Source organism: Microtus oregoni, unplaced genomic scaffold (assembly GCF_018167655.1).
Source record: "Microtus oregoni isolate MIOR12 unplaced genomic scaffold, Mior012 000029F_ref0000214, whole genome shotgun sequence".
In the NCBI taxonomy this organism is placed as follows: Eukaryota; Metazoa; Chordata; class Mammalia; order Rodentia; family Cricetidae; genus Microtus; species Microtus oregoni.
The window spans coordinates 11,472,561-11,497,567 of record NW_024543088.1 but is presented as its reverse complement, the minus strand read 5'-3'; the positions used below and the strand labels follow the sequence as shown (position 1 = coordinate 11,497,567).

Here is a 25,007-nt window from a genome sequence, read left to right as displayed (position 1 = left end):
ATGATCTCTTATTGTTTCACATGCACGCACACGCACATACACAGCACACTTCTGTTCAGTGTTGGTCATATGTACCTGTGTTTAGGACTGATCATTTGCGGTTGGATAACCTATCATGGAGCTCGGCCCTGGAGGACACACATTCTCCCTCAGCTGTTGAATGCCTATAGCTCTCCACGTAGAGGCGGGTCCTCGTGAGATTCTCCCCACTCTATCCACACTCCCATGTCAACTGGTGTTGCCATTATGCAGGTATTGTTTTAGGCAACCATAATTTTGAGATTTCATGGGTATAGTTTTCCTGTCAGGTCTGGAAGCTACCCTAGCTGCCGTGGTCCCAGCCCTCTGGCTCTTACAATCCTTCTGCCCCTCTTCTGCTCTTTTTTAAATCTTAGGCGCGATCCATGCGTTCTTACCCAGTATAGAGCTCTGATGTTAAGGTCAGGTTTGCTGTGGTGACTTCTGTTTTGGGTTAGCTGTGTTTCCCCTGTGCCTCAGAGGAATGTTCTCTTTTCCAAAGTCCATTCCCTTCCTGGTAGGAAGAGGAGCATGAGCTTTACTGATTCTGTGTGTGTGTGCATGCGTGTGTATGTTTCTGTAATAGTGCTTCGATTAGCAGTGCCAATAAACTAGTTTTATATCTCTCCCATTTAAAGAGCTCCTTAGCGTGAGCTTATAAAAGTGTTATCTTGAGCAGACTGCCAGACGGCCGAGCAACAAGAAAGTAGGTTAGAAAATGGCGAGATCCCATTTATAAGCAACATTTGACAAATTAGCTAACAGTGGTGGAGCCTCTGCTTCCCCCATCCCCATAGTAACCAGGACCGCTTTGAAGTTGTCTACTAGTGTTTTGTATTGAGATTTTCTAGCCTACTCTTTCACTTAGCAAGGTAGCGGGACTGTGTCTAAGTCAGTGCCAACGGAAACGTGCGCGTGACTTTCCATTCTGAGGTCACTGCCTCCATCAGTTCCTTCCCTGTGGCTGCGATCCAAATGCCACAACCACGGCACCTTACAGAAGAGAGAGTTTCTTCTGACTTACGGTTCCAGAAGGCTAGCAGCAGGTAGTCATGGAAGCTGGAACAGCCACATACACAGACAGAGGACAGAGGGCAGTGGAGGGGGGAGAGGCTGGAAAAGGCCAGATTTGAATTCTCAAAGCCCATCCCACATGGCATACTTCCTCCAGCAAGGCCACCTCCTACACCTCCCCCAAACAGTGCCACTAACTGGGGACCTATCCCTCAAATGTCTTAGCCTACGGGGACCATTCTCATTTAAACTGCCACACTATAGGCCCTTGCTTGATGGACAGAAAGCTTTCTGACACTTTCTTTCATCTCACCTATTTGATAAATGCAGATGGTAAACTTTAAGTGTAAAATTACCATCTATATGAGGATCTCGTTAACAAGAAATTAAACAAAGGAGCATCATAGAAGGACTGTCTTCAACAGTTGAGCATGGGAGGAAATGATATAGACAGACACAAAGAAAGATGGCTGCAGGAAGACGCAGACGCACGGGTGCACCTGTAATGCTGGAGTTGAGATCAGAGTGATGAATCTGAGATCACCAGAAGCCGGAAGCAGCAGGGATGGTGCCTGACAGGCTTGGGAAGGACATCTCCAGGTGTGGTGGCTTAAATAGGTATGGCCCTATAGACTCACGGGTTTGCATGCTTGGTCCAGAGCGAGGGACACATCGCTTCTCGGCCTTTTGGCTAAGATCATGTGCAGAGCGAGGGACACTATTAGGAGGTGTGGCCTTGTTGGAGTAGGTGTGGCCTTGTCAGAGGAAGTGTGTCACTGTGGGGGTGGGCTTTGAGGTCTCATATACTCAAGCTACACACGGTTGCTTCTGCTGCCTTCAGATCAAGACATAGAACTCTCCTCCGGCACCATGTTTGTCTGCACACCACCATGAAGAGCAGAGACTGAACCTCTGAGCTGTAAGTCAACCCCAATTAAATGGTTTCCTTTATAAGAGTTGCTGTGGTCTTGGTGTCTCTTCACAGCAAGAGAAACCCTAACTAAGACACCCAGCTAACACCTTGATTTTTACCTCTAGTACCCAGTATGACAAGACTACATTTTTTATTTTGCTTAAAGCCATTTAGCTCATGATACATGGTTATTACCCTAAGAGACATACTCCAACCATCATGAGGTCCCCTCCCCAATACTGTTCGGTTCATCTCTGCCAATATGGCAAATCCTTGCCTGAGTTTCCTTGGCGATGATTTAAATTCTTATTTAGAAGAAGTATTTAAAAATAGTCCATTGGACTTTGCTATAGATGATGTAAATATCTCATTGTCCCTTTGTCTCTTAAATATTTATATGATAGAGAATTTTTTTGAGACTAAACACTGTTTTAAATTTGTTTTGACCATAGTGAAGGTTTTACTTAGAAAGACAGATTTAACAGTCTCTCTAAGTTTTTGAATTTTACATGCTTAGTTAGAAAAGACTTCCTTAGCCACAGACTTAAAAAAAAAACAAGCCAACAAAAAAGAAATTTCGAGAAGCTGAATTATTTTTCCTTTCTTTAAAAAAAAAGTGACATTTGAAGAAAGAAGATGGCAGAACAGAGTGGCCAGGGCTGAAAGGAACAGAACTAGAGACTTGGTGCCAACAGGTACAGGAGCACGGCTGCCTGCCGAGACAAAGGCGCTTGTCGTTGCTAAGTAGACCTGGTCCTTACTGCTGCCCCCCCCCCCTCCCCGCGGGCCCTGACCAAGGCCTGCTCCCCCCCCCCCCCCCGCAGGCCTAGGGCCCCTGCAGCTGTGGCCACTCCTGCAGCTGTGAGAAGATGCCACACTGCCCCAAGACTGCAAATACAATGGTCATGCTGATCGAGCCAGCAGGGAGGCTGGTTAGGCTAGTACCCAGGGAAGCATGGTGTCCTGCACTCTGGAGTTTGCTCAGGTTCTGCCCCCCCACCCCCCACCCCGACATGCTGCCCAACCATAGGATCACCCTGACTCGATATCCAAGATAAAGAATAGTTCATTTTCTGAATTAAGGCCCTCTGAAGACTTCCGTGGTCTGAGATGCTGCTGGAAGCCATGTTGGTGTCTGTGGGTCCTGCTGCCGCGAGAAACCATGTTCATGTCCATGATCCATGCTGCTATCAGCTGCTATGGACAAGGAAGCGTCTTTGGCCGTGGTATTGATGACTGCAGACTCATAACTGAGAATGAGAGACGTTAAAGGTGACAATAGTCCAGATATGAAGTCCTACAATTGTGATCAAGATGCTGAAGGATAGCTCTTCACAGTTGATGGCTTCTCACCAGTGCGTGTGTGGGGCACACTCAGTTTTCTTTAAGGGGCTGAACACTGGGAGTTTAACCATGCAGTACATGGTTTTTTCCTTTTCTATTTTTTTTGGGGGGGGGGGTTGGGGGTTCAAGGGTGGGAGGTTGGATTTGGGAGGAATGGGAAATAAGTGTGATGGGGTGCATTGTATGAAATTCCCAAATAATTAATAAGACATTTGCTTGGGAAAATTGACACTATATCAATACAAAGAATAAGTATATTTATTATATATTATTATTCACCTATCTGGCATTTGTTTTTATTGATGTGTAATATATAATAAGTACATATTTTCCCTGAAAAGGTTAGCTTTTGTGGTAATGTATTCAATAAGCCAGTGTCTATGCAGCTTTTTATTGGCACCTTTATTAAATATCAAGCTCTCACATACATATAATTTATATATTAATATATATAATTTATGTCTTTTTCTAGACTGTTTTTGTGTCATTAGCCTTGCACCTGTAGCACTGTTCTGAATGACTTTCAACACATATTCGTGTTTATGAGGGAGATGTTGAGGTTTACCCGGCTTTCCATCATCAATCCTCTGACCTTTCTAGATACGTACTCTGCTCAAATGCGTTTTCAATGTTTTCACTTTGAATTCTGTGCATAGCCATGCAGCAGCCATGCAATGACTATCCTTGGAAATGTGTTGAAATACGGAGGTCAATTCAGGAAGCCCTGGCTCCTGTGACCTCTTCTCTTCCTGCCGGAGATGCCAGTGGCCTAGCAGTTCCTCAAGGCCGGCTTTGTGAACCAAGTGAGTCTCAGGAAGCTTCCTCATGTAGGTTCCATACACTTTCAGAGAAATGTTATATATCTTATGGGCTTGCACACTTATGTATCTGCAATAAAAGTTAAATAAAAACTGAAAAAGAATAAAAATCCCTTCATGATGAATTATTGAATAACAGATTCTTCCCATCAACTAAGGAAACAAACAAAGGAGGCTGTGCTGCCACAGGGTCACCTGCAGTTCAGCTTCAGGAACCTACAGAAATCTCAGAGGGACACCAAAGGACCGTTTCCATTCCAGACTTTGTTGAAAATGTAAAATAAAAGGCCTAAAGTCCTCTATCATGTCTGTCGCCGTTCCTGCTTGGATAGCTAGAGAGCTGGGAATAATGTCACTTCCATACTTTCAGGAACAACAGAAAACAAGGACAAGTGTCAAGTTCACGCTGCCATTCTAAGTCACTCAGAAAGCTGAATTCCCTTCCCAAGGCAAGCAGAACTAAGGAGATATGGCAGACATCCGTGGGGAGAAGGAAGATGCTTGTTAGCTGACCTAGGAGAGAAGCCAGAGACTCTACAAAGAATCCAGCAAAAGAATGACTGTGGGCTTTACCCCAAAACTGGCTTCTTTTCCCACCTTAGAATATTGGGATCTTCAGAAATTTAAATAAAAATGGCCCCCATTGGCTCAAAAGGAGGGGCGCTAATAGGAGGTGTGGCCTTGGTGGAGTGGGTGTGGCTTTGTTGGAAGAAGCATGTCACTGGGGATGGGCTTTCAGGTTCCAGTTGTTCACGTCCAGTGGCTCACTCTTCCTGCTGCCTGCTGATCCAGATGGAGAACTCCCAGCTTCTTCTCCAGGTCCATGCCTGTCTGTCTGCTGCCAGGCTTCCTGCCGTGACACCGAGGTCTAAACCTCTGAATTGCAAAGGATGCGTCATCCTCCCACAGAGACACGTGTTCAACCACGCTCATTGCTGGAATTACTCAAAACTTGGAAACAAACTAGATGTCCGTCAACCGAAGGATGGATAGAGAAAACATACATTTATACAAAAGAGTATTATTCAACTGTTTTTTTTAAAAAAGGACATCATGAAATTCGCAGACAAATGGATAGAATTAGAAAAAGAGTCATTCTAAATGAGGTGTCCCAGACCCAGAAAGACAAATATGATCTGTACTTGCTTATAAGTGGATATTTGCTCTTAAGTCAATGATAACCAAACTACAATCCACAGAAGACAATACCTCAGAGGGTATGTATAGAGTAAGGGACTAGAGGTAACAGGTAGATCTCATTAAGAAAGGGAAATAGAATATTTATGGATAGATGTGGTGGGTTCTGGAATTGATCAAGGTAAGAGGGAGGGGATGTGGGAAGGAGGAAAGGAGGGAATATGGGGAGAGACAGTAAAAATCAAAGGGCATTTGAGGGTTAGTATGGAAACCTGACATAGTAGAACCCATATATATGCACTCTAAAGGAAATTGCCAAATAATGGGGGTGACAGAGGCCCCACTTGCCACCTCCTGTCACCAAATGAAGTTTCCAGTACTGGGCTAGGGTTACATCTAATTGAGTTATTGTCCAAAGGGATCCCATGGGAATCCCCAAACAACCAAAGCCCAAAGCTATTAAGACTATATAGGAGAGATGGCTCAGTGGTTAAGAGCACCGACTGCTCTTCCAGAGGACCTGGGTTCAATTCCCAGCACCCACATGGCAGCTCACAACTGTCTGAAAATGCAGTTCCACGAGTTCTGACACCTTCACACCAATGCACATAAAAAATAAAGTTAAATAAATCATTAAACCTCCCCCCCCCCAAAAAAAAAACCCAAACAAAGGACTATAGGTTGCTCTAATTTCAGAGAGGTCCTAAAATTACCTCACGTGAGTGAGAAGGAAACATGGAACACGCAACAAACCCGCTTAGGAGTTTATTGGCGGGCAGGGGGCGGTAAACAGGCCTGGTGAAGGTCGGTGTGCAGAGGGAGGGAGGGTAGGGGCCTGAAGATGGCGCCTCCATCTTTTAAGGGCTGCCTAGCGCATGCGCACAGGGGATGGCATGGGTACCTCATAGGCAGATGATGGAGCTCACGCATACGCACAAGGGCTCATGCAGCTGCATCATACGTAGATGATGCAACCATGCTGCACGTGGGGTACCAGGGTCCTTTAAGATTCCCGGGGCCATTAGGCACTTCTGCCTGAGAGCTTATCCTCACAAGCATGGCCCTGGAATCCGGAAGTGTCAGCCATGTTGTATGGCTGATTCTTTACAGGTCCCATTGCGGAAGACAACACCTACACAACTCATTGAGCATGGGAGTGTTGAAGTAGTGGCTGCATAGAGCCCTCAGCCCTACATTCCAGTGTCTTTGTTACGGGAAGGTATTCTGGCTGCTATCGAAAGAGACAATACCACTTGTAGATACCAAGCCAGCCACAAACCCTTTATCTACAATGATGTCCCATTGGCAAGATTATGCTAGTGCAACGGCACAGAGCTTGTGGGAGTAACCAACCAACAACTAATCAGACATAAGACTTGTTCACAAGATGGAGTCCACATCCAACGCTGCTTGGGTGACCAAGGACCTGAGATTAGATAGCCCAGAGACTAGGACAAAACCAAACAATATTTGTCTCAAAAAGAAAAAAAAAGGAAGTGTGGTGATAGATTGGCTCCTAATGATAGTCTGTTAGACTCATAGATCAACCATCATCTGAGAAGCCTCCTCCTGCAGCAGATGGGAACTGGTGTAGAGGGACCCGCAGGCAGGCATTGCACAGAGTGAGAGACATTGGCACACTCAATTTTAAACAGGATGTCTCCATGCCTCCATAGGAGCCTTCTGCTCAGAGTTCAGGGAATCCCAAGGTAGAGGAGGCAGAAAGTGTAAGAACCAGAAGGGATGAAGGTGAGCAAGGCCTTCTAGGCCAACGTGAGCAAAGCTCATAAGAACTCACGGAGACTGAGCCCGCATGGGTCTCCATCAGGTCCTCTGCATGTGTGTTGTGGCTTCCATTGAGTGTCTTTATGGGATTTCCGAGTAAGAGAGCAAGCTGGTCTCTGACTCCTGTGCCTTCGCGTGGGCTCTGTCCTGTAGGTTCTTCTGGTCCACCTTCGATGTGCTAGTTTTAGTTTTATCTTATGGTATTTTATTTTGTTAAATTAAAAAAAATGAATGACTGAATGAATGTAAACCTAGACACTAGGGTAAAGGTTAACACAGAACTGACGTTTGTTCTGGTTACAAATAACTGTCATTGTTTGACTAGAATTTGGGAGGTTTTTTTTCTTTTTGGGTGTTACTATATTTTGTTTTCTAGATTTTTATTCTTGCAGTGGGTTTTGGGGTTGTTTAAAACAATAGCTAAAAGCTGGATAACTAGGGAGGAGAAGAGGATCTGGATGAACTGGTGGGGAGGGAAAGAATATAATCAAAATATATCTAAATTTAAATATTGTTTAAAATAATAAAAAAAAAACTTGAAAAAGACCAAGCAGGGAAGGGTATTTGAGAAGGGATGGAGGATGGAGAATGAAGTGGGTAGTGAGAATGCAATCCAAAATTTACAAATAGTTAAAAAATAATTTTGCATGATTTTTTAAAAATAAAGAGAAACCCTCTGAAAGCCAGTCACTCCGTAAAGAATACCTACTGCTAGGTGAGTGCACTGAGGGAGTGCTCCCATCTGAAAGTGTGTGCTCTCCTTCCTTTGTGCACTGAGGGAGTGCTCCCATCTGAGAGTGTGTGCTCTCCTTCCTTTGTGCACTGAGGGAGTGCTCCCATCTGAGAGTGTGTGCTCTCCTTCCTTTGTGCACTGAGGGAGTGCTCCCATCTGAGAGTGTGTGCTCTCCTTCCATTGTTGAAATCCTTGCCCCAGGTGCCGCATTAGGTGGTGGGGCCCTTAGGAGGTGGTTACAAATGGTTTTGGTGTCTTTATGAAACAGGCCCAAGGGAACAAGGAACCTTTCGACCACACAGCAAGGTGTCATGGGTGAGTCAGGAGCCAGCCGTCACCCAATTCCGAACCAGTTTGTGCCTCATCTTGGTATATCCCCTAGGCTGTTCACAAGCCACTGTGAGCAGGGCAGATGGTTATAATAGTCTCAATAGTCCAAGACACATAGCCATAGCAAACGTCCAGTCAGATTAACTCCTGATACTAGCCCGTGTCGACATGCCCACTCTCAGGCACACAGACTACTGTAGCCTTTACCATCCTACACTGCAATAATTAGCTGCATGTAAAAATCAGCAGCATTTTTTTTCTTCTGGCAGTGGAAACCGTGAACACTGAGAGGGGTTCTGGTGGTTGTCCCTGGCCTCAGGAGCCAGGATCAGGCTGTGTTTTGCAGCCCAGTGCTGGCAGAGCCAAGAGGCAGCGTCACCTGTGGCTGGGTGTTGCGGCACTGCAACGCCCAGTCTGCACACATTCAGTCAGTTCGGGCACCAAAATGCTGACACTCTTTCCTGAGGAGATTGAAGCTAGCATAGCTAGCATTCCTTTTACCCAAAGAATTCCATCTGCAGGCGTTTGGCAGACCAGCCTGGCTTCCCGCATCACTTGCTGTCGGAGACGGGAAATGACGGTCACTGGAAAAGCGGTTCATTAAATTCGTGATCAAGTCCAAGAAAGATGGGACCCCTCTGACTGGCACCCTTTTGACTGCTTCAGACTCCACAGATACCCAGGAAAATCCGTTCCATCTCCGGAGTCTCACAGTTTGGGAACCCTGTCTTTAACTGTTCTTTGCCACGATCCAATAATGCATGGTAGCAAGAATAAAGCCTTGATTTCCCCCTTACTCAAGACTTGGAATTTTTCTTGTTTGCTCAGCCAAAGGGAAGGCAAGAAGGATTTTCCCGGGGAAAGAGAAACGACTTCATGGAGCCTTAAGATAAATTGTCCCAGCGCTGAATAACATGGCTAACCACCCAGGGACACATTCCATCAGCCCCTGATCACTGAGTTGGGAAGGAAGGTGTCTGTGAAAGAACACAGACAGCTGTGGTCTGCAAACCTCCAGGGAAGGCTGGGGTGGGGGGAAAGGCAGTTGGGAGGGGAGCAAAGCCCATTCCTGTCTTTGTGTTTTCCCTTGAAAGGGGTGACAGCAGCCTGGAGCTCAGCTTCCCACTGAAGTTTCTGCAAGGCCAGAAGGCCATTGGCACAACAGGGGAGCTCTTTCTCCAGACATAAGGAATGGCTTGGATGAGAGCTTGAACAGCTTCCTCGGTTTAGTGTTAGGAGGCTAAACACGAAGCCGCACTGACTTCTTTCAGAGGACTCGAGCAATCGGGACTCAGGCAATTGGGCTGCTGGGCGGGTATCTGTTCTGAAGGCTCATATGAAGGTTTGTTGTGTGGGGTGTGGGGGTTTTAGATAAGGAAACCCTGTGGTGTGAGGGCGCTGTTGTCAGTGTGCAGCTCTTCCCCTGTGTGAAAGCAGCAGGCTGTGGGTGTGACCGAAAACAAGGACAGCACACTGAGCCACAAAGAAACGGACACAGAAACAGACAGACATGGCACAGTTAATCAAAGTTTACATTGCTTTCTAGTTTACATGTATGGGTGTTTTGCTTGCATGTGTGTATGTGTATAATATGAACGCAGTGCCAGAGGAGGCCAGAGGAGGGAGCTGGATCCCTGGCACTGGAGTTAACAGATGACTGTGATCTGCCCCGTGGGTGCTGGGAACTGAACTTTGGTCCTCTGCCAGAGCAGTCAGTGCCACTAAACCCTAAGCCATCTCTTCAGCCCCAGTTGTTAAATTTTTAATTAATTCTGGTTAAAATGCTGACATCACCAATGAAAACACAGACAACACACAATACCTAATGAATTTCAGTAGAGCTGGAACTCACAGCAAGACAGGCACAGAAATGTTCGTCATGAAAATATAACAACAGAGATGAAGAAGCCCTCTGAAGGCTGAACAGTAGACTTGATTCAGATAAGAGGAGAACCAGTGACCATGGGAGACATTCTGTGGTTGCCGCTTCAACAGAAGCCAGCTGGTAAAAATCACTCAGGGGAAAAGAACTTCAGAGTTGTGTAACAGCATCAAATGAAACAGGTAGGAGATATATTTGAAGACACAGTGGCTGAGAGCTTTCCAAAGTTAATGACAGGAACTATTGTTTAGGAAGCTCAGAAAACTAGAAGGCTACATACCAAAGCTGGCCAAAGAGAGAAATTACTTTATAGCATATTCAAAATTCTGGGAGCAAAGATGGAAATTTAGAAGGGCAACAAGAGAAGACAGACACACGGAGGAATCAAGAATTCCAGAACATTCTGCTTTTAAAAATGACACAAGCAATAGAGCAATCAGTGGCTGAAACACCTGTTAGAAAAGGATCCTGTACCTGGAAGAATTACCTTTCATGAACCAAGGAAAAATGGCGTTTTTAGGCAAACACAGAGTGAGAGAGGAAAGTGTGAAGCCTTTGGTGCTCTGCGAACCCCAACAACTAACCTTAGACTCACCCCGTATTCAGACTAGGTTAATATCACAGCAGGAGGGGTCTATCAGGAAGAGAATCTATGAAAATGGTACAGCATCTTCCCACAAACTCAGATCTGCAGACAGAAGGAAGAGGGCTGGAAGGGTGGCAAACGTAAGCACTGTAAAGACATAAAATACCTAACTCTGCTTATATTATCTGTCTAAAATCCACAGAAGCGTGTGCTTATACCCCATGTGAAAAGTAAAATGCACGTAACATTAGCAAAAGGTCAAGGATGGTGGTACTGGGTACATACAGGTAAAGGACCTTGCAATACTTTTGGGGAAATGTTGTTTGGTACAAAATCTGATTAATTCGAGATGTATACTGGAAAAACTGGGACAACCAATAACTGGATAAAAAACATAATAAATTGATAGTGAAGATGATATAATAAAAAATAACATGAGTTAACCTAAAGAAACATACAGGGGGAAAAAGGGAAACATCAAAATTAAAATATAAACTGGGCATGGTTGGCACACACCTTTAATCCCAGACTCCGGAGGCAGAGGCAGATGGATCTCTGAGTTCTAGGTTGTGCTTGAACAAGTAAAGATTAGGAGAATAGAGGAGATTTTTCCTCCGAATGAGTGTAAATCCATGAGTGGAGCTCGCAGCATAGAGAAGTAAGGGGCGCAGGGTATTACAGATCATATTGGTCAGTGATTGACAATACATAAAATGCCCATGACGTTAATGTTAAACAGGGAAAAATCTCTTCTAAAACAAATTCCGAACTACTTCAGTATCTAAACAGGAGGGGATGATGAGCTCCTGCTATGTGTGCAGGGGATGGAATTAGAGGCAAAACACAAAAGGGAAAAATGACATGTATTTTCCTCAGTAAACGGGGAGAGGTAAGGAGCTAAAGGTAGCGAGAATATAGAGATGATATGATTGACGTACACATCTGGGTGGAGGAATTCAAATTTAGTAATAATGTGCAATTAAAGGATGAAAACAAAAAGTTGCATACTTGAAAGGCAGAGAAAATTAGAAAACTAGAAGAATAAGAATAGAAATGGCAATAATGGTACAGAAAATGCAGAAGCAAGTGAACAAAACATCACTGTCATTGTGGGGCTAAGCAAGTTCTAGCATCAAAAGACACAGCTTGCAAAATCAGACTGAAGGTAGGAGAGATGGCTCAGTGGTTAGAACCCTGAATGCTCTTGCAGAGGACCCAGGTTCCCAGCAACCTCAGCGTGGCTCACAACCGTCTGCAACTCCAGTTCCAGGAGATCCAGTGCCCTCTTCTGGTCTCTGAGGTTACCAAGCATGCACGTGGTCACATTCATTGTGCAGACAAAACACCCCACAACACACAAAATTTATAAGGAAAAAGTAAAAAACCAGACTGGAGGTTAAGACTGGAGAGTGCGTGTAGCAGGGGAGGGCACTGAGTAGAGACAAAGAGAAAAGAAAGAGATGAACGCTATGTAATAGCAATTTAAATGCAATTCGGTTTGAAAGCAAGTTTTTAAAAAGAACCGAGTCTTTAAAAAGGACAGTGTAGCGAGGAAGTTAGTCAGCAGCAGCACTTTGCATAATTCCAGGGTCAAAAATAAGGCAGAGGGGGCTGGAGAGGGGGCTCAGCGGTTAAAAGCATTGGCTGTTCTTCCAGAGGACCCGGATGGAGTTCCCGGCACCCACAAGGCAGCTAACAATCATCTGTTAAGCCTAGTTCCAGGAGTCACGTCAGGGACCCTTGTCCTAAAGATGATAGTAGGGACCATTGTCCTAAGAATGTTTGCAGAAAGCCCCACTACCTTGAGAGCTGTTTGCTGACGGAATCTGCCTCACATCACAACTATCTTGATAGCAGGGACCATTGTCCTAAGAATGTTTGCAAAGAGCCCCCATATCCCAATCACCTTGAGAGCTGTTTGACCAGGTGTGCTGACTTTTGCTACCCCAGCAAAATCCCCCACCCCAACCCAAATTCCTCTTCCAAGGGCTATATAAGCCACAACCATTACGCTAATAAACTGAGACTTTGACAATAGATCTTGCTTGGTCTCGTTCCTCTCTCTCGCCCATGTTCTTTCAGGTAGCGCCTCTTCAGACCCTGGAATAACTGGACCTGCTGGACGGGTACAGGGTCAGACGCCCTCTTCTGGCCTTCCCGAGTACTGCTTGTATGTGGAGTTTGTATATTCCTGCAGGTAAAACACCCATGCACGTAAACTAAAAATGAATCATTTATCTATTTATTTTCGAGACAGGGTTTCTCTATGTAATAGTTCTGGCTGTCCTGGAACTCACACTGTAGACCAGGCTGACCTTGAATTCACAGAGATCCGTCTGCCTCTGCGTCCCAAGTGCTGAGGGCTGGGATTAAGGGTGTGTGCCACCATCACCAGGCCAAATATTTTTATAAATGAAAATAAATCCCCAAAATGCAGGGAGAGATTGACAAGGTCATGTTTATTATCTCATGTCTTTAACATTTTTTTTCCAGAACTTGACAGTTCAAAATACAATAAGGCAACAATAAGAAGGACTTCAGAAGTACATAAATGAATTTTTCTCATAAATTGTTATAAGGTATAATCATATTCTGGATTAAAACATACAGCGAAACTTTGAAGAAGTCCCCAAAGTGGAGATTTTTTTTTTTTACAGCATCCAAAACAAAGATCAACATTGGAAACATCTTTAAAATATTTTCATTACTGGGAAGTTGAAACTTCTCTGGAGAGGAACTCAAAAATTGAAATAAAAAATGATAGAAATAAATAAATAAAAAGAAGAAAGCATGTGACATCAAAACTCTACGAGACACAGCTAAGGCTGTGTGCGGAGCATAATTTGTAACGTTAGCTGATTTCACTTAGAACTGGAACACAGCAGCGCGTACATTTCCACACTACCACAATCTATTTGGAGCAATTTCACCCATTTGTCCTTGATCATAGAAAGCGACCGGGCTGAGGTGGGCTGGGCTGAGGTGGGCTGGGCTGAGGCGGGCGCCGGTCCGTTGATCTCAGGGTTTCTTGGTGCGGCTCCGTTTCCCTTTCCCATTTTTCCCCTCACCAATGTCACAGTGAGAATGGATGAAGCGATCGAGAATTTGTCTGTCTGCCAAGGAAGAAAAGCAGAGGTTTCCGACTTCAATATGAAGCAGCAAGATCTTAGGAGGAAGGGAGCGTCTGGTAGGAGTATGCTATGTTTGCACAAGTTTGCTATGAGAGAATAATTGGAGGGTACTGTGTATGGTGTAGGGCGCCCTGGGGCCCTACTTGTTCTGAGCATCCCGGAAAGGGTGTGGGTTTGCAAAGAAACAGAACTCAGTACGGTTCTGTGCCAGCAAGCGCCATTTAACCCCCTTCTTTGTCCCTCATCCCTTAATGGAGATCACATGCCTACCTCACACTGTGGGAATGGCTAAGCACACTATGGGCGATGTCACATAATAAATTAATATGTCATTAATTAATTAGCAGCCGTATATACCTTTATAGGGTGCACAGTAGTAAACGGTGGTGAAGAAAATGGTAGACTTTTGGTGGCCTTTGCTGTCCTTGAGTCATACCTGTCTGCCTTTGGGAAGCCCTGGGCAGTGATGTGGTCTTGTCTGATTCTGAACATCTGTAACTCCCCAGTCTTGATTCCAGCATTCACATAGGGTGGAACTATAAAACTCCTCATTCCCAGAAGGGTCATCTGCCACTCATCCACTCATCCTCTTTCTCGGTGTCACAATGCCAACTGAGACCAGTAGTTGAAAGCTCCGTGTGTGTGTGTGTGTGTGTGTGTGTGTGTGTGTGTGTGTGTGTGCATGCGCGCACGCACATGTAGTAAGAAAAAAATAACCTTTCTATCAAACATAACTAGCCCACCAAGGACCAATCTATCACACATTTCTCACACCTTGCAAACTTTTATGCAAAGGAATTCAAAATTTTTAACTCCCCTATCCGGTAAAACTTTGTTCGTGGAAAGCCCTGGCGCATTCCCAGACTTGACGGCTGGGAGCGCTCACTCCTCCCTCCCTTTCTTTCATGCCGCTTTCCAATCAAAAGTAGACTTTGAGGTCAAACCACAGTCAGGGAGGAGGCATCAAGTTCCCTTGCATTAGAGACGGAAGACAGAGGCCACCTTGGTCCTGTGTGCCTGCTAGCCCAGTCTGGGTCACAGCCTACATTTTTTATTATTATTTATTATTATTATGTTTTTTTTTTACAAAAACGAATTGCCTTGCCAGGTTACTTTCATTTTCTCTTGTGTCTCTTTGTGTGATACCAACAAGGTTAGTCTTTTCCCACAGTGTGGAAATGTAGCCTGTGTTCTGTCCAGTCACAGCTGCCTCTGTTTGTGAGCTATTCCTGCTCTATCCTCCCCGTCCCTTGGCCCAAGTACTTTTCCACTCAGCTGTGCCTCCCGTGGAATGAAATGTGCTGACCTTACGTGCAATGTTTGCCAGTTGGCGTCTGACCGCTGATGAGCCACACCCGTTTGTTTCCACCACCCAGGAAGTCCTTCCCGATGCTCCAGGCAATACTGTTGACCCTAAGACAGCCTCTGGTCCCACTTCGTTCACCGTGGATGAGATTTACCTCTGTGGACTTTCAGATAAACGGAATCCTACAGAAGCGCCTGTTTAGCGTTTGGATTTTGTTGTGGCTCAGCGTCTTTTGAGCGTCGACATTTTGTCTTTTGTATCAGGAACGTGCTCCCTTTTATTGCCAAGTTGTTAAAGCATCACACCTCATCCATTTTTTCTGTTGCTGGAGGTAGGGACTATTTCCATTTCTGGGATATCGAGGATGAAACTGTTGTATTTTTATGCAAGTCCTTTTGTAGCAGTCCGCCTCCTTTTCCCTCAGGCCAATACCCAGAAGTGGAATTTCTAAGCCAGGACGTAGGCATATGTTAACTCTGTAAGATGCCATGGAGCATTCATTCCCCAGAGTGATCCCACTACTGGATACTCCCCTGCACGTGGGAATTCTGGGTGCTCTGTGTTACCCCCAACTGCTGCCACCCAATCTGTTCCCTTTTCAGCTTGTCTGTAGTTTTGAAGTTTATATTGAAGGAACAAAGTGCCCTTCTTATAATAAAGACATGCATAGAGCATAAATCAAACTGGGCACATATTAGCCAAAACAAGATGGCCCAGTGTCCATCAAGCTTAATGTCAGTCAGGCTGCTCAATGGCCAACTGGGTTTTGGCTGTTCTGTTTGCGGTAGTTGACATTGATTGACAACTTGACTGCATTCAGCCATGCCTAGGGCACGGCTGTGGGTTTGTTGGGGCACTTCCAGAGAAGATCGACTCATGGATGGGTGAGCAGGGGAGGCTGCCCACAATGTGGGTGGTATCTTCCAGAGGATGGCTTGGATGAAAAGAGTCTAGAAGAAGAAGCAGCCAGCAGGTGTTGATAAATGCCTCTTCCTGGGCCAGTGTGTCTGTCTTGCTGCTGGTATCCTGTGCTGGCTTCCTTGTCCTTCCAGCATAGACTCAAGACTCTCCAGAGAATGTCTGGACTTAATGCGGCTTCCTATTGGGAGTGCCGATCGGGTGCTTCCTGCATTGGACGGTCATCTTGTTCTCTTTATCTCCAGGTGGCCATAGTTGGACCACCCAGCCCCTGCCCTATATGGCGAGTTAATGAGTTGCCTTTTATACAGATATCCTACTAATTCTGTTGTGGACCCAGGGCTAACAGCACCTCACACAGCCTTATTTCTTTAATGGTGATAAATGTCACTATGCCTATACCTCTGTCTTCCACACCAGAAGGTGGGTTCCCTACTAGGATGGATTTGTTTTTATTTATCTTTGTATTAAGTTAGCGTGATAGACACACAACCAATGACATTTTCTGAATGAGTGAATACATGTATTCTTTTAAAAATTATTTATATTTATGGGTATTCTGTCTGCATGTCTGTCTGTCTGTGTATCATATGCTTGCCGTACCCATCGAGGTCAGAATAGGGTGTCAGATTCCCTGGATCTGGAGTTGTTGATGGTTATGGGCTGCCAGATAGATGCTGGGAATTTAACCCGGATCCTCCAAGAGCAGCCAATGCTCTCAACCACCGAGCCATCTTTCCAGTCCCAGTCCATGCAATTCTGAATTCTGAATTATGGGCTTGAGAGAAACACCTTACAAATTGTATGTCGGTGGAAAAAATGGGGAGGGAGCCATAGCTTAAAAAGATATCAAGAAAACCAGCTTTCAGATAATTTTACCACTCAAGTGGGAAGACAGTGGGCAGATGACAGGGTTTTACTAGCAGATAACATATGCAGGAACAGCTAGCTTCCAACTTGTCGGAATCCAACTCAGGAAATAAAATAACTCAGAACCTAGACCGGCCACTGACGAACACAGTCCGAGCTTCTCAAGTTAGAAACAAACTCAATATGGGCTTCAACGCCCCCCTTCCAAAATGCTCAGAACTCAAAATGGTTCCGATTTTCTTGGATTTGGGAATATGGGCATATACATGGTGAGGTCCCTGGGAGATTGGCTCCAAGTCTAAATACAAAAATTGCTTCTGTTTCCTATACGCCTTGCAGACACGAGCCTGGAAGAATCGTGTGGCACATTTTCAGTGTGCCTGTGCTTTAATGGTGACACGTGGTGTGAAGTGAGGTTTGGGAATTGTCCCCTGTGGTCCCATGGGTACGCACAGGGCTTCAGCTTTCACGGGAGAGATGTTTGTACTAAACAGCAGCCTGCCTTCAGTGTCCTACTCTTCCTCCCCAGTTCTGCTCTTTCCTCTACCCTTGCTCAGCCTGTCCACTCTTCTCCCCAGCCTGGGACATCACTTGGGGGGAAGACTAGTGTCTCCCCCCCCCCACACACACACCTCTCTCTGTCTCTTTCTCTCTGTCCTTCTCTGTGGGTATGTATCTCTGTCTCTCTCCCTCTCTCCTTCCCTCACTTTCTCTTTCCATCAAAATACCACTGCCGTGGTCTCCTAGTCCACAAAAGCTTACTACATGACTTAAGCTGAGCCACTAATAAGTGAGCCTACGACATCTTAGGTTCCTCCATCCTGACATCCAGCTGAGCCCCGCTGTGAAGGCACTGCTGGGATGGCCACAGCTGGCAGGCCTTGCCATCGTCCTTGGCACTAGGAGATGACAAGAGGTTAGCTGGCCCCTAAGAGCTGCAATGAGGAGCGAGGGCATTAGAGTAGAGTTGGGACAGAGTGGCTTCTCCAGCAGCCCAGGGCTTCGTGGCACAGTTCTGGGATCTGCCCCCAGTGCTGCCCTGGACAACCAAGAAGAAACAAAAGCCTAACTTGTCCCAAAGCTAACCTGGCTGGTGACTGGATGGACAAATGTTGCTGACTGTTAACAGCACATAGCAGAGGAGCCTCCCCACCCCCCACTCCTGTACCTCCGCTCACTCCTAGGGAATAAGGCCACGCAAGCCTCGGCTTGCACACATACAAAGAGCAGGAAACCAGGTGTCTGGCCTTTGTGATGGTCGCATCTGTTGTGGCTGGTCCCTGATCCCTGGGCAGAAGTCAGCACCTTCTGAAGGAAGCAGAATCCCCCTTTCTGTGAGCCCAAGGGATGTGGTTCTTAAAGGTAAAGCGAGCTTTCTGTAATTGCAGAGGGTGGTTTTACACCATTTGCAGGGAAACTGAGAGCAGGCAGGCAGCCTGGCTTTGCTGGTGGACTCCCCTGTGTCTTCAGGGACTTGCTCAGCAGGTTTCCAGAAGGCTCTTAGTCCCTTCTGATGAGACAGTCTGGCCTTGAGGTGTTGAGAGGAATGAGGCTTCCAGAAGAAAACACACTTCTGCTTCCATAGGAGGCAAAGCAGCTGCTTAACCTATTTCCCTAATTCCCAGCAGCCAGCCAGGCACTTGTTTCTTCTTCTTATGCGTGTGTCTGTGTGTGTGTGTGTGTGTGTGTGTGTGTGTGTGTGTACACTCCATCCTTAAAAGCATCTGAAAGGCTAGAGCAATGGTTCCGTGGGTAAAACCGCTTATTTGCAAGCCTGAGGACCTGAGTTTGAGTTCCTATTGTACACCCATGAGCCACTCATGGTTTCAAGTGCCTATAATCCCAGCACTGGAAAGCAAGGATAAATGGCTCCCAAGGAGCTTGCTGGTCAGTCAACCCATCCTGTGAGCTTCTGATTCAAGAGGGAAAGAGCAAGTTAGGAAGCAAAGGAGAAAGACTCCCAAGGCTTCCTCAGGCTTCTATGTATGCACACACCGTAGGGTTTCAGTCTTGTTGGGAGCAGGAGGTCTTGGTGCAGGGGGTAGTCTTTGCCAGGGGAAGGGTGAAGGCTGGGAGTGATGAGGAGTGGTGATTAGGGATGGAGGGGACACAGAGAGGTGTGAGGAGGAAGGGTGCCACCGAAGAGTGAGCAACTGGGAGCCATCTGCAGCAAAAGCCTGATTACAGAAAAGGAAGAAGCTGGTGGCCCCGCATGCCTTGTGCACAAAGTTGGGTGTAGGAGGTATCTTGGGAATGTGAAAATATTAGATCCTCTTCCTATGTTTCTTTTACTTCCTTCTTGAAACTAGTGTGTTTTCTGGTGGACACAGCACATCTGTGGCATAAAAACTTATACCTTGGCCTGGAGGGATGGCTCAGCTGTTAAAGGCTAGGCTCACAACCAAAAATACAAGAGTTCGGTTCGCAGCACCCATGGCTGCCACTCCACGTACTAAAAAGACAAACAAGGGGGGGGGGGGCAAAAAGGAAAAAAAAAACCTTATACCTTATAAGAATACTCACCTACACTGGGTTGTGAGCACACGCACACACACACACACACACACACACAACCAAGGCTGCTGACAGCAGTTCTGGGAAGGATTGATTCCTGTCCTGAAACTTCTTTGTTCCCTTGTTGACATGTTATACTTTCCCAGAGCTGGTCTGATAAGCTTGCTACATGGACTAACTCCACCCTGTCCTGAGATGGCATTTGCTATTTGGGAGTATGAAATATGAATATTCTTGTGTGTAAATAGCCCATCAATAAACAAGTGCAAACAGGAAGTCAAACGTAAACAAAACACAAGGAAACTGTGAGACAGCACAAAAGCCAACTGGAGGAAAGGGAAGTTACACCAGCTCGCGCGCCCCCAACTGGAGGAAAGGGAAGTTACACCAGCGCACGGACTCAAGCACCTGTGAGGTGGGAGCAGACACGTTAGACATAGAGCTATGTGAGCAGTGGACTCTGGTGAGCCTCTTAGGAAAAGTTTTCAATTATCAAGGTTTGCATGGCACTGTGGATTTCCTTTTTACAAAAAAGTAGTTGTGGTGGTTTAAAAGAAAATGGCCTCCATAGGCCCACAAGGAGTGGCACTATTAGGAGGTGTGGCCTTGCTGGAGTAGGTGTGGCCTTGTTAGAGGAAGTCTGTCTCTAAGGAAAGACTTTGAGGTTTCAGATGCTCAAGCCAGGCCCAGGGTAGCTCAGTGTCTCTTCCCGCTGCCTGAGGATCCAGATGTAGAACTCTGAGATCCCCTTCCGGCACCAGCCTGCCTGCGTGCTGCCTTGCTTCCTACCATGATGATAAAGGACTAAATTTCTGAACTTTAAATGTTTTCCTTTATAAGAGTTGCTGTGGTCATGGTGTCTCTGCACAGCAATAAAACACTAAGACAGTAGTCTTCGTCTTTTTGTTTGTTTGTTCTTGGTGTGTGTGGGGGGGGGGTGTTTGTTTGATTGATTGGTTGGTTTTTATATTCAATTCCAGTGGCTAAAATGGAACAGCTCATCAGACATGGGAATAGCATGCTAAGGAAGGCATTCACTATGTTGGTAAACAGAAGAAGCGGTGACTTGAGGCCTCTTACCTTTGTAGGAAACACTTTGCAGATACTTGTGGATTTGGGAGGGGGAGAACGAGTTTAAGATCATCAAGAAGTCCAGGCAGTCTTTCCCATAGTCACTCTCGTACGTGGTCTGATTTTTCGTGCGTTCCTGGTTCCGCATGTAGCTACGCAGCACAGAGGGCACTACAGGGACACAGGGGCAGCAGGACAGGCTGTCAGTAAACCAAAATGTCTGTCCTTGTCTGAACACACCCTTACACCCGAGTTCAGTCTGGAATCTACTCTGCCTCCTTACCGGATGCCACCTAGTCTTTCCACCAATGACCAGGGGCTGTACTGAGTGGCTGTGGTTGGTGATGCTGGATGCAGAGGAATGGGAGACATGGCCCAAAGGTTGAGTGTGAACACCATTTCCAGAAACTTGGCTCTTCAAGAGTTCTGTTCTCAACACTGTGTATAATGTTTACCACTTGCTTAATGCTAAACGAACTTTGTAAACATCTCATTTTCTCTCAGGGCCTCTCCCTGCATCCTCAGAGGGGCATGTGAAGAGACCCATTTCCAGGGACCTGGAAAGCCTTAGAATGAGCACTTTGGAAGGAGGGTGACATTTACAGCAAGCATGTGCTGCCCATTCAGAGGGCCCAGTCAGTCAGAGGGGCAAGAAACTCCAGCCACTCACATTTGATATAAATGATGATGAGATTAATCTGGATTCTGAGATTTGTGGAGTTGTAATTTTCAATAATGGAGATATGATGTTTTAATAAGTGATTTTTTAAAATAAGTGGCCCAACTTTTGTAAAACACAAGCACCCTAAATACTATCCCCAGTCCCAAGCATCCCCCTCTAAAGGAATAAATGTGAGGAACAGGCTGGATGAGAGACCTCCGTCCTCCCCCAGGAGAAGGGCGCCAGGGTCTGAAAACTGAGAAAGCGCACTGACGTCCCTCTCTCCCGTGGTTCTCAGGGTTCGTTTACCCTGTGGCTTCACGGGATAGAAAATTTCTACTCCTTAACCTCCTGGAAAGAAACAGAATCAGCAGCTACCAGCTTAGTAAGGACTGTCCCAGCTGTGAGAAGATTCAGGCAGATGGAATATCAGATAACGGGGGTACCACCTTGGAGTGTGGAGCACTGCCCTGGGTGTACATGCAGGGACGGGGTCAGCCCTTAGCAAAGATGGGTCACCCCTCATTGTTACCACTTGGAACTCACTCATGACTCAAGGCTTTAGACTAGGAGTCCGTGTTCCCTTTCCATCATGTGGGTCTGGAGTCTTGAACTTAGGTCATCAGGCTTGGCTACAAGCACCTTCACTGCCAAGGCCATCTCACCAACCCACTGAGAGATTTTCTTAACGAGTGGCTTAGCGGGTGCCCGGTGATAAAACTCGTGAGACATTCCTATCAAAAGTGATAGGGATCCGGATCGTGACAGATCGCTGGGACGGGATGGGAACTAATTCTGTGAATGCTTAAGGAGCGCGCCACAAGCAAAGGCTGAGTGATTGACGGATTGACGAGTCTAAAGTGATTCCCTCTCAGCTTGGTCACTTTAGGGCATCTCCTGACTCCAACCACTGCCCCATCCAGGCAGAGTGCCATCAACTTAAGGCGCAAGCTGGCAGTCTTCTGAGATTCACAGTTCCCTTGCCATGAGACTGGGCACTACAGTGCCACAGACTCCGTGTGTGGCCATTATCAAAACTGGCTGCCAGGACCTTCAGCAACATCGGCATTGGAGCAGGGAACTGGTAAGGCCTAGCTACCGGCTGCTTCAAAAAAAAAAAAGACATCTGCTGGGCAAACTTTTCCAGGGCTCAGGCTTTGGTAGGACCCAGAGGTGGGAACCTGAAGATGGAGAAGCAGTAGTGAGGGACCAGGAACAGTGGGTCAGAACAAGAAGAGGCCAATCACAATGCATGTACAATCTAAACACTGGTTACCAGAGCAGACCAAAAATCCCAGATGCAGGGGCTGGAGAGACGGCTCAGTGGTTAAGAACTGAGCTCTTGCAGAGGACCTGGGTTCAATCTCCAGGACCCCCATGGTGCCTCACAACCGTCTGCAACTCCAGTGCCAGGGAGTCCGATGCCCTCTATCGGTCTCCCTAGGCACAAATGAGCTGCACAGACACACGCAGGTAAAACAGCCATACATATTTTTTTTTTTTAAAGTTCCAGCTCCTCCTTCCCTCACACCCTGCACTTTGGTCTCCTTGCTAGTGGACAACATGAGAGACAGACCCCATTCCTCTACTTGTCAGTTAATAACAATAAAACTTTTTTTTCCAGAAGTCAGCGCCATAGTGTTGGCATCTCTGTCAGGTCGAGAGCCCTAGGGGGTCACTTCGCATTTGTAATCCCTAAAGGCTTCCTTACCTAGACCCTGGGAAGCCACAGGCAGGCTCGAGTAGCATCCATATTTGAAACTAAAATCCTGCAGTTCAGGAATCTTAGCTGGGATTTGGTAATGGTGCCGGAATTCGGTGTCCAGAGGTCGGGGAAGGAGTTCTTTCCAGTCCCGGGACATGGGAAAAGATTTCATGGTCTTCTTAGCTGGGGTGAGACGGGAAGACAATGATTACCCCTTGTCAATGTCTGAGAGGCTTGTCACTGCACCGTTTCGGCCAGCAGCTTCCAATGCATACCATTAAACTGACTCTCCTCGAGTTTAGAGGATTGGTCTGTGTACTCTATGATTGCTTCAGTTGAGAAACTATTTCTGCTCTAGAACATGGAGTATATGTTCAACTGGCCATGGTAGGTTTGTTCTGTTTGTTTGTTTGGTTTGGTTTTGTTTTATTTTTACTCTTTGTTCTTTTGGAGGCCTGCCACCCAGCTCCCAAATAAACATACTGAGTCTTACTCTTACTTCTGAGTATCCAGTCTTAGCTTGGCTTGTTTCTGGCCAGCTTTTCTTAACTTCAGTTATCCCACCTCGCTTTTGCCTCTGGGTTTTTACCTTTTTCTACACCTTTCTTTACTTCTTACCCTGTGGCTTGCTGTGTAGATGGGTGACTAGCCCCCCGGAGTCCTCCTCCCTGTCTCCTTTCACTCCTAGATCTCTCTCTCCCCAGATTTCTCCTCCTATTTATTCTGTCTGCCCGACAGCCCCACCTATCCTTTCTCCTGCCTAGCTATTGGCTGTTCAGCTCGTTATTAGACCAATCAGGTGGTTTTGTTTTTTTGTTTTTTGTTTTTTTTCCGAGACAGGGTTTCTCTGTGGTTTTGGAACCTGTCCTGGAACTAGCTCTTGTAGACCAGGCTGGTCTCGAACTCACAGAGATCCGCCTGCCTCTACCTCCCAAGTGCTGGGATTAAAGGCATGCGCCACCACCACCCCGCCCAATCAGGTGTTTTAGACAGACAAAGTAACACAGTTTCACAGAGTTAAACAAACACAACATAAAAGAATGTAACATATCTTTGCATCATTAAACAAATGTTCCACAGCATAAACAAATGTAACACATCTTCAAGTAATATTCATTCCACAACAGACCGTAATTCGTTTTTGACCGGCTAGATACTCATGGCCATGAGGAGTCCTTAGGAACATGCTGCTGGGAACAGAAACCAGCAGTGACTCTGCTGGGGTTTTCCAAGGTCTTTTCAAGTCAAACCAGAGAGAGAGGCTTGGGGTAAGACCAGAGTTGCTGGGTGAAGCAGGATTCTCAATTAAATCTGAATCCCATAGTGTAATGGTGATCATATCTGTTTTCATGCTGACAGTCCTAAGTTCAATCCCCAATAGAACCACGATGAAAAGGGTTTCTTGGCCAGGTGTGAGGCCAGCCTGGTCTATGTGGCTTGCTAGCCAGGGTTTCATAGTGCAATCTTGTCTCAAAATCAAACTAAGACTCTGCAGAAAGGCACAACCTAAAGGTAAAAGTGGAAGACCATTCAAGACCATTAGCCCCAGAAACATGAACTGTAACAAGGGGAATTGGCTTTGCGGTCTTCACATGCGGCTCTCGTTCTTCAAAGCTGAGTTCTCCGAGCCTGAAAGTGAAAACAGCCACTTTTCAATGCTCCGCCTCTTCATCCACTTTAATTCCTCAAGGAACACTCAAAACCACAGCACGGCTCTCTGCTTCAGAAGCGTAAAGTGTTAAAGACGTGAACTCAATATAATAGCATTATGTGGTGGATCCTGTAAAAGTTGTTACAATGGAAACACGCATACACACACAAGAGCGAGAGAGACAGAGAGAGAGGAGAGATCTCCAAAGCCTAGACTTAGATGGAAGGTCAAACGTGGAACATTGCGGAAGATGGAAGTAGCATTGTAGACAGGAGGCAGCATCAGGGGCCTGAGGAATCTGTGAGGTGGGCAGCTGGGGAGAACAACGGAGAGGGGGCAAGAACCAGATGACATAAATCGTGTCAATTGAGGCGTTTAGCTTTCGTCTTAAGGTCAACAAGAGTTCACAGAAAGTTGTAAGTCAGAGCTGACATCAGCTTGCACATCAAAGAACCCACTGTGACATACCAAGGAAGAGAGCTGGATAAGAGGCCATCCAAAGAGAGACACTGGCACCCAGAACCAAGCCAGGGCTGTGAGGAAGGCGAGAATCAGACAGAGTAAGAGACAAAGGAGGAGTCTTGACAGGAGTTTGCCTACACATGGGGTAGCAGTAATTG

The 25,007-nt window shown here is 46.2% G+C and overlaps 1 protein-coding gene and 1 long non-coding RNA gene across 3 annotated transcripts in view; one reads left to right on the top strand and one right to left on the bottom strand.

The window, feature by feature from the left end:
• Window positions 1-1,049: 1,049 nt before the first annotated feature.
• Window positions 1,050-2,620, top strand: LOC121465100. Its single transcript, XR_005976615.1, has 3 exons — window positions 1,050-1,064; window positions 1,874-1,951; window positions 2,563-2,620. It is a non-coding gene; the product is annotated as an uncharacterized LOC121465100 (long non-coding RNA).
• Window positions 2,621-13,303: 10,683 nt separating this feature from the next.
• Tex26 (testis expressed 26) overlaps window positions 13,304-25,007 on the bottom strand; it is a 32,237-nt gene continuing 20,533 nt past the window's right edge. For both annotated transcript variants that reach the window (XM_041678217.1, XM_041678218.1), the window contains exons 5-7: window positions 22,743-22,919; window positions 20,380-20,541; window positions 13,304-13,673 (exon numbers count right to left, since the gene is read on the bottom strand). In XM_041678217.1, the coding sequence (XP_041534151.1) occupies window positions 13,579-13,673; window positions 20,380-20,541; window positions 22,743-22,919 (434 nt within the window). In that variant the 3' untranslated portion in view covers window positions 13,304-13,578. The remainder of the gene's footprint in view (window positions 13,674-20,379; window positions 20,542-22,742; window positions 22,920-25,007) is intronic.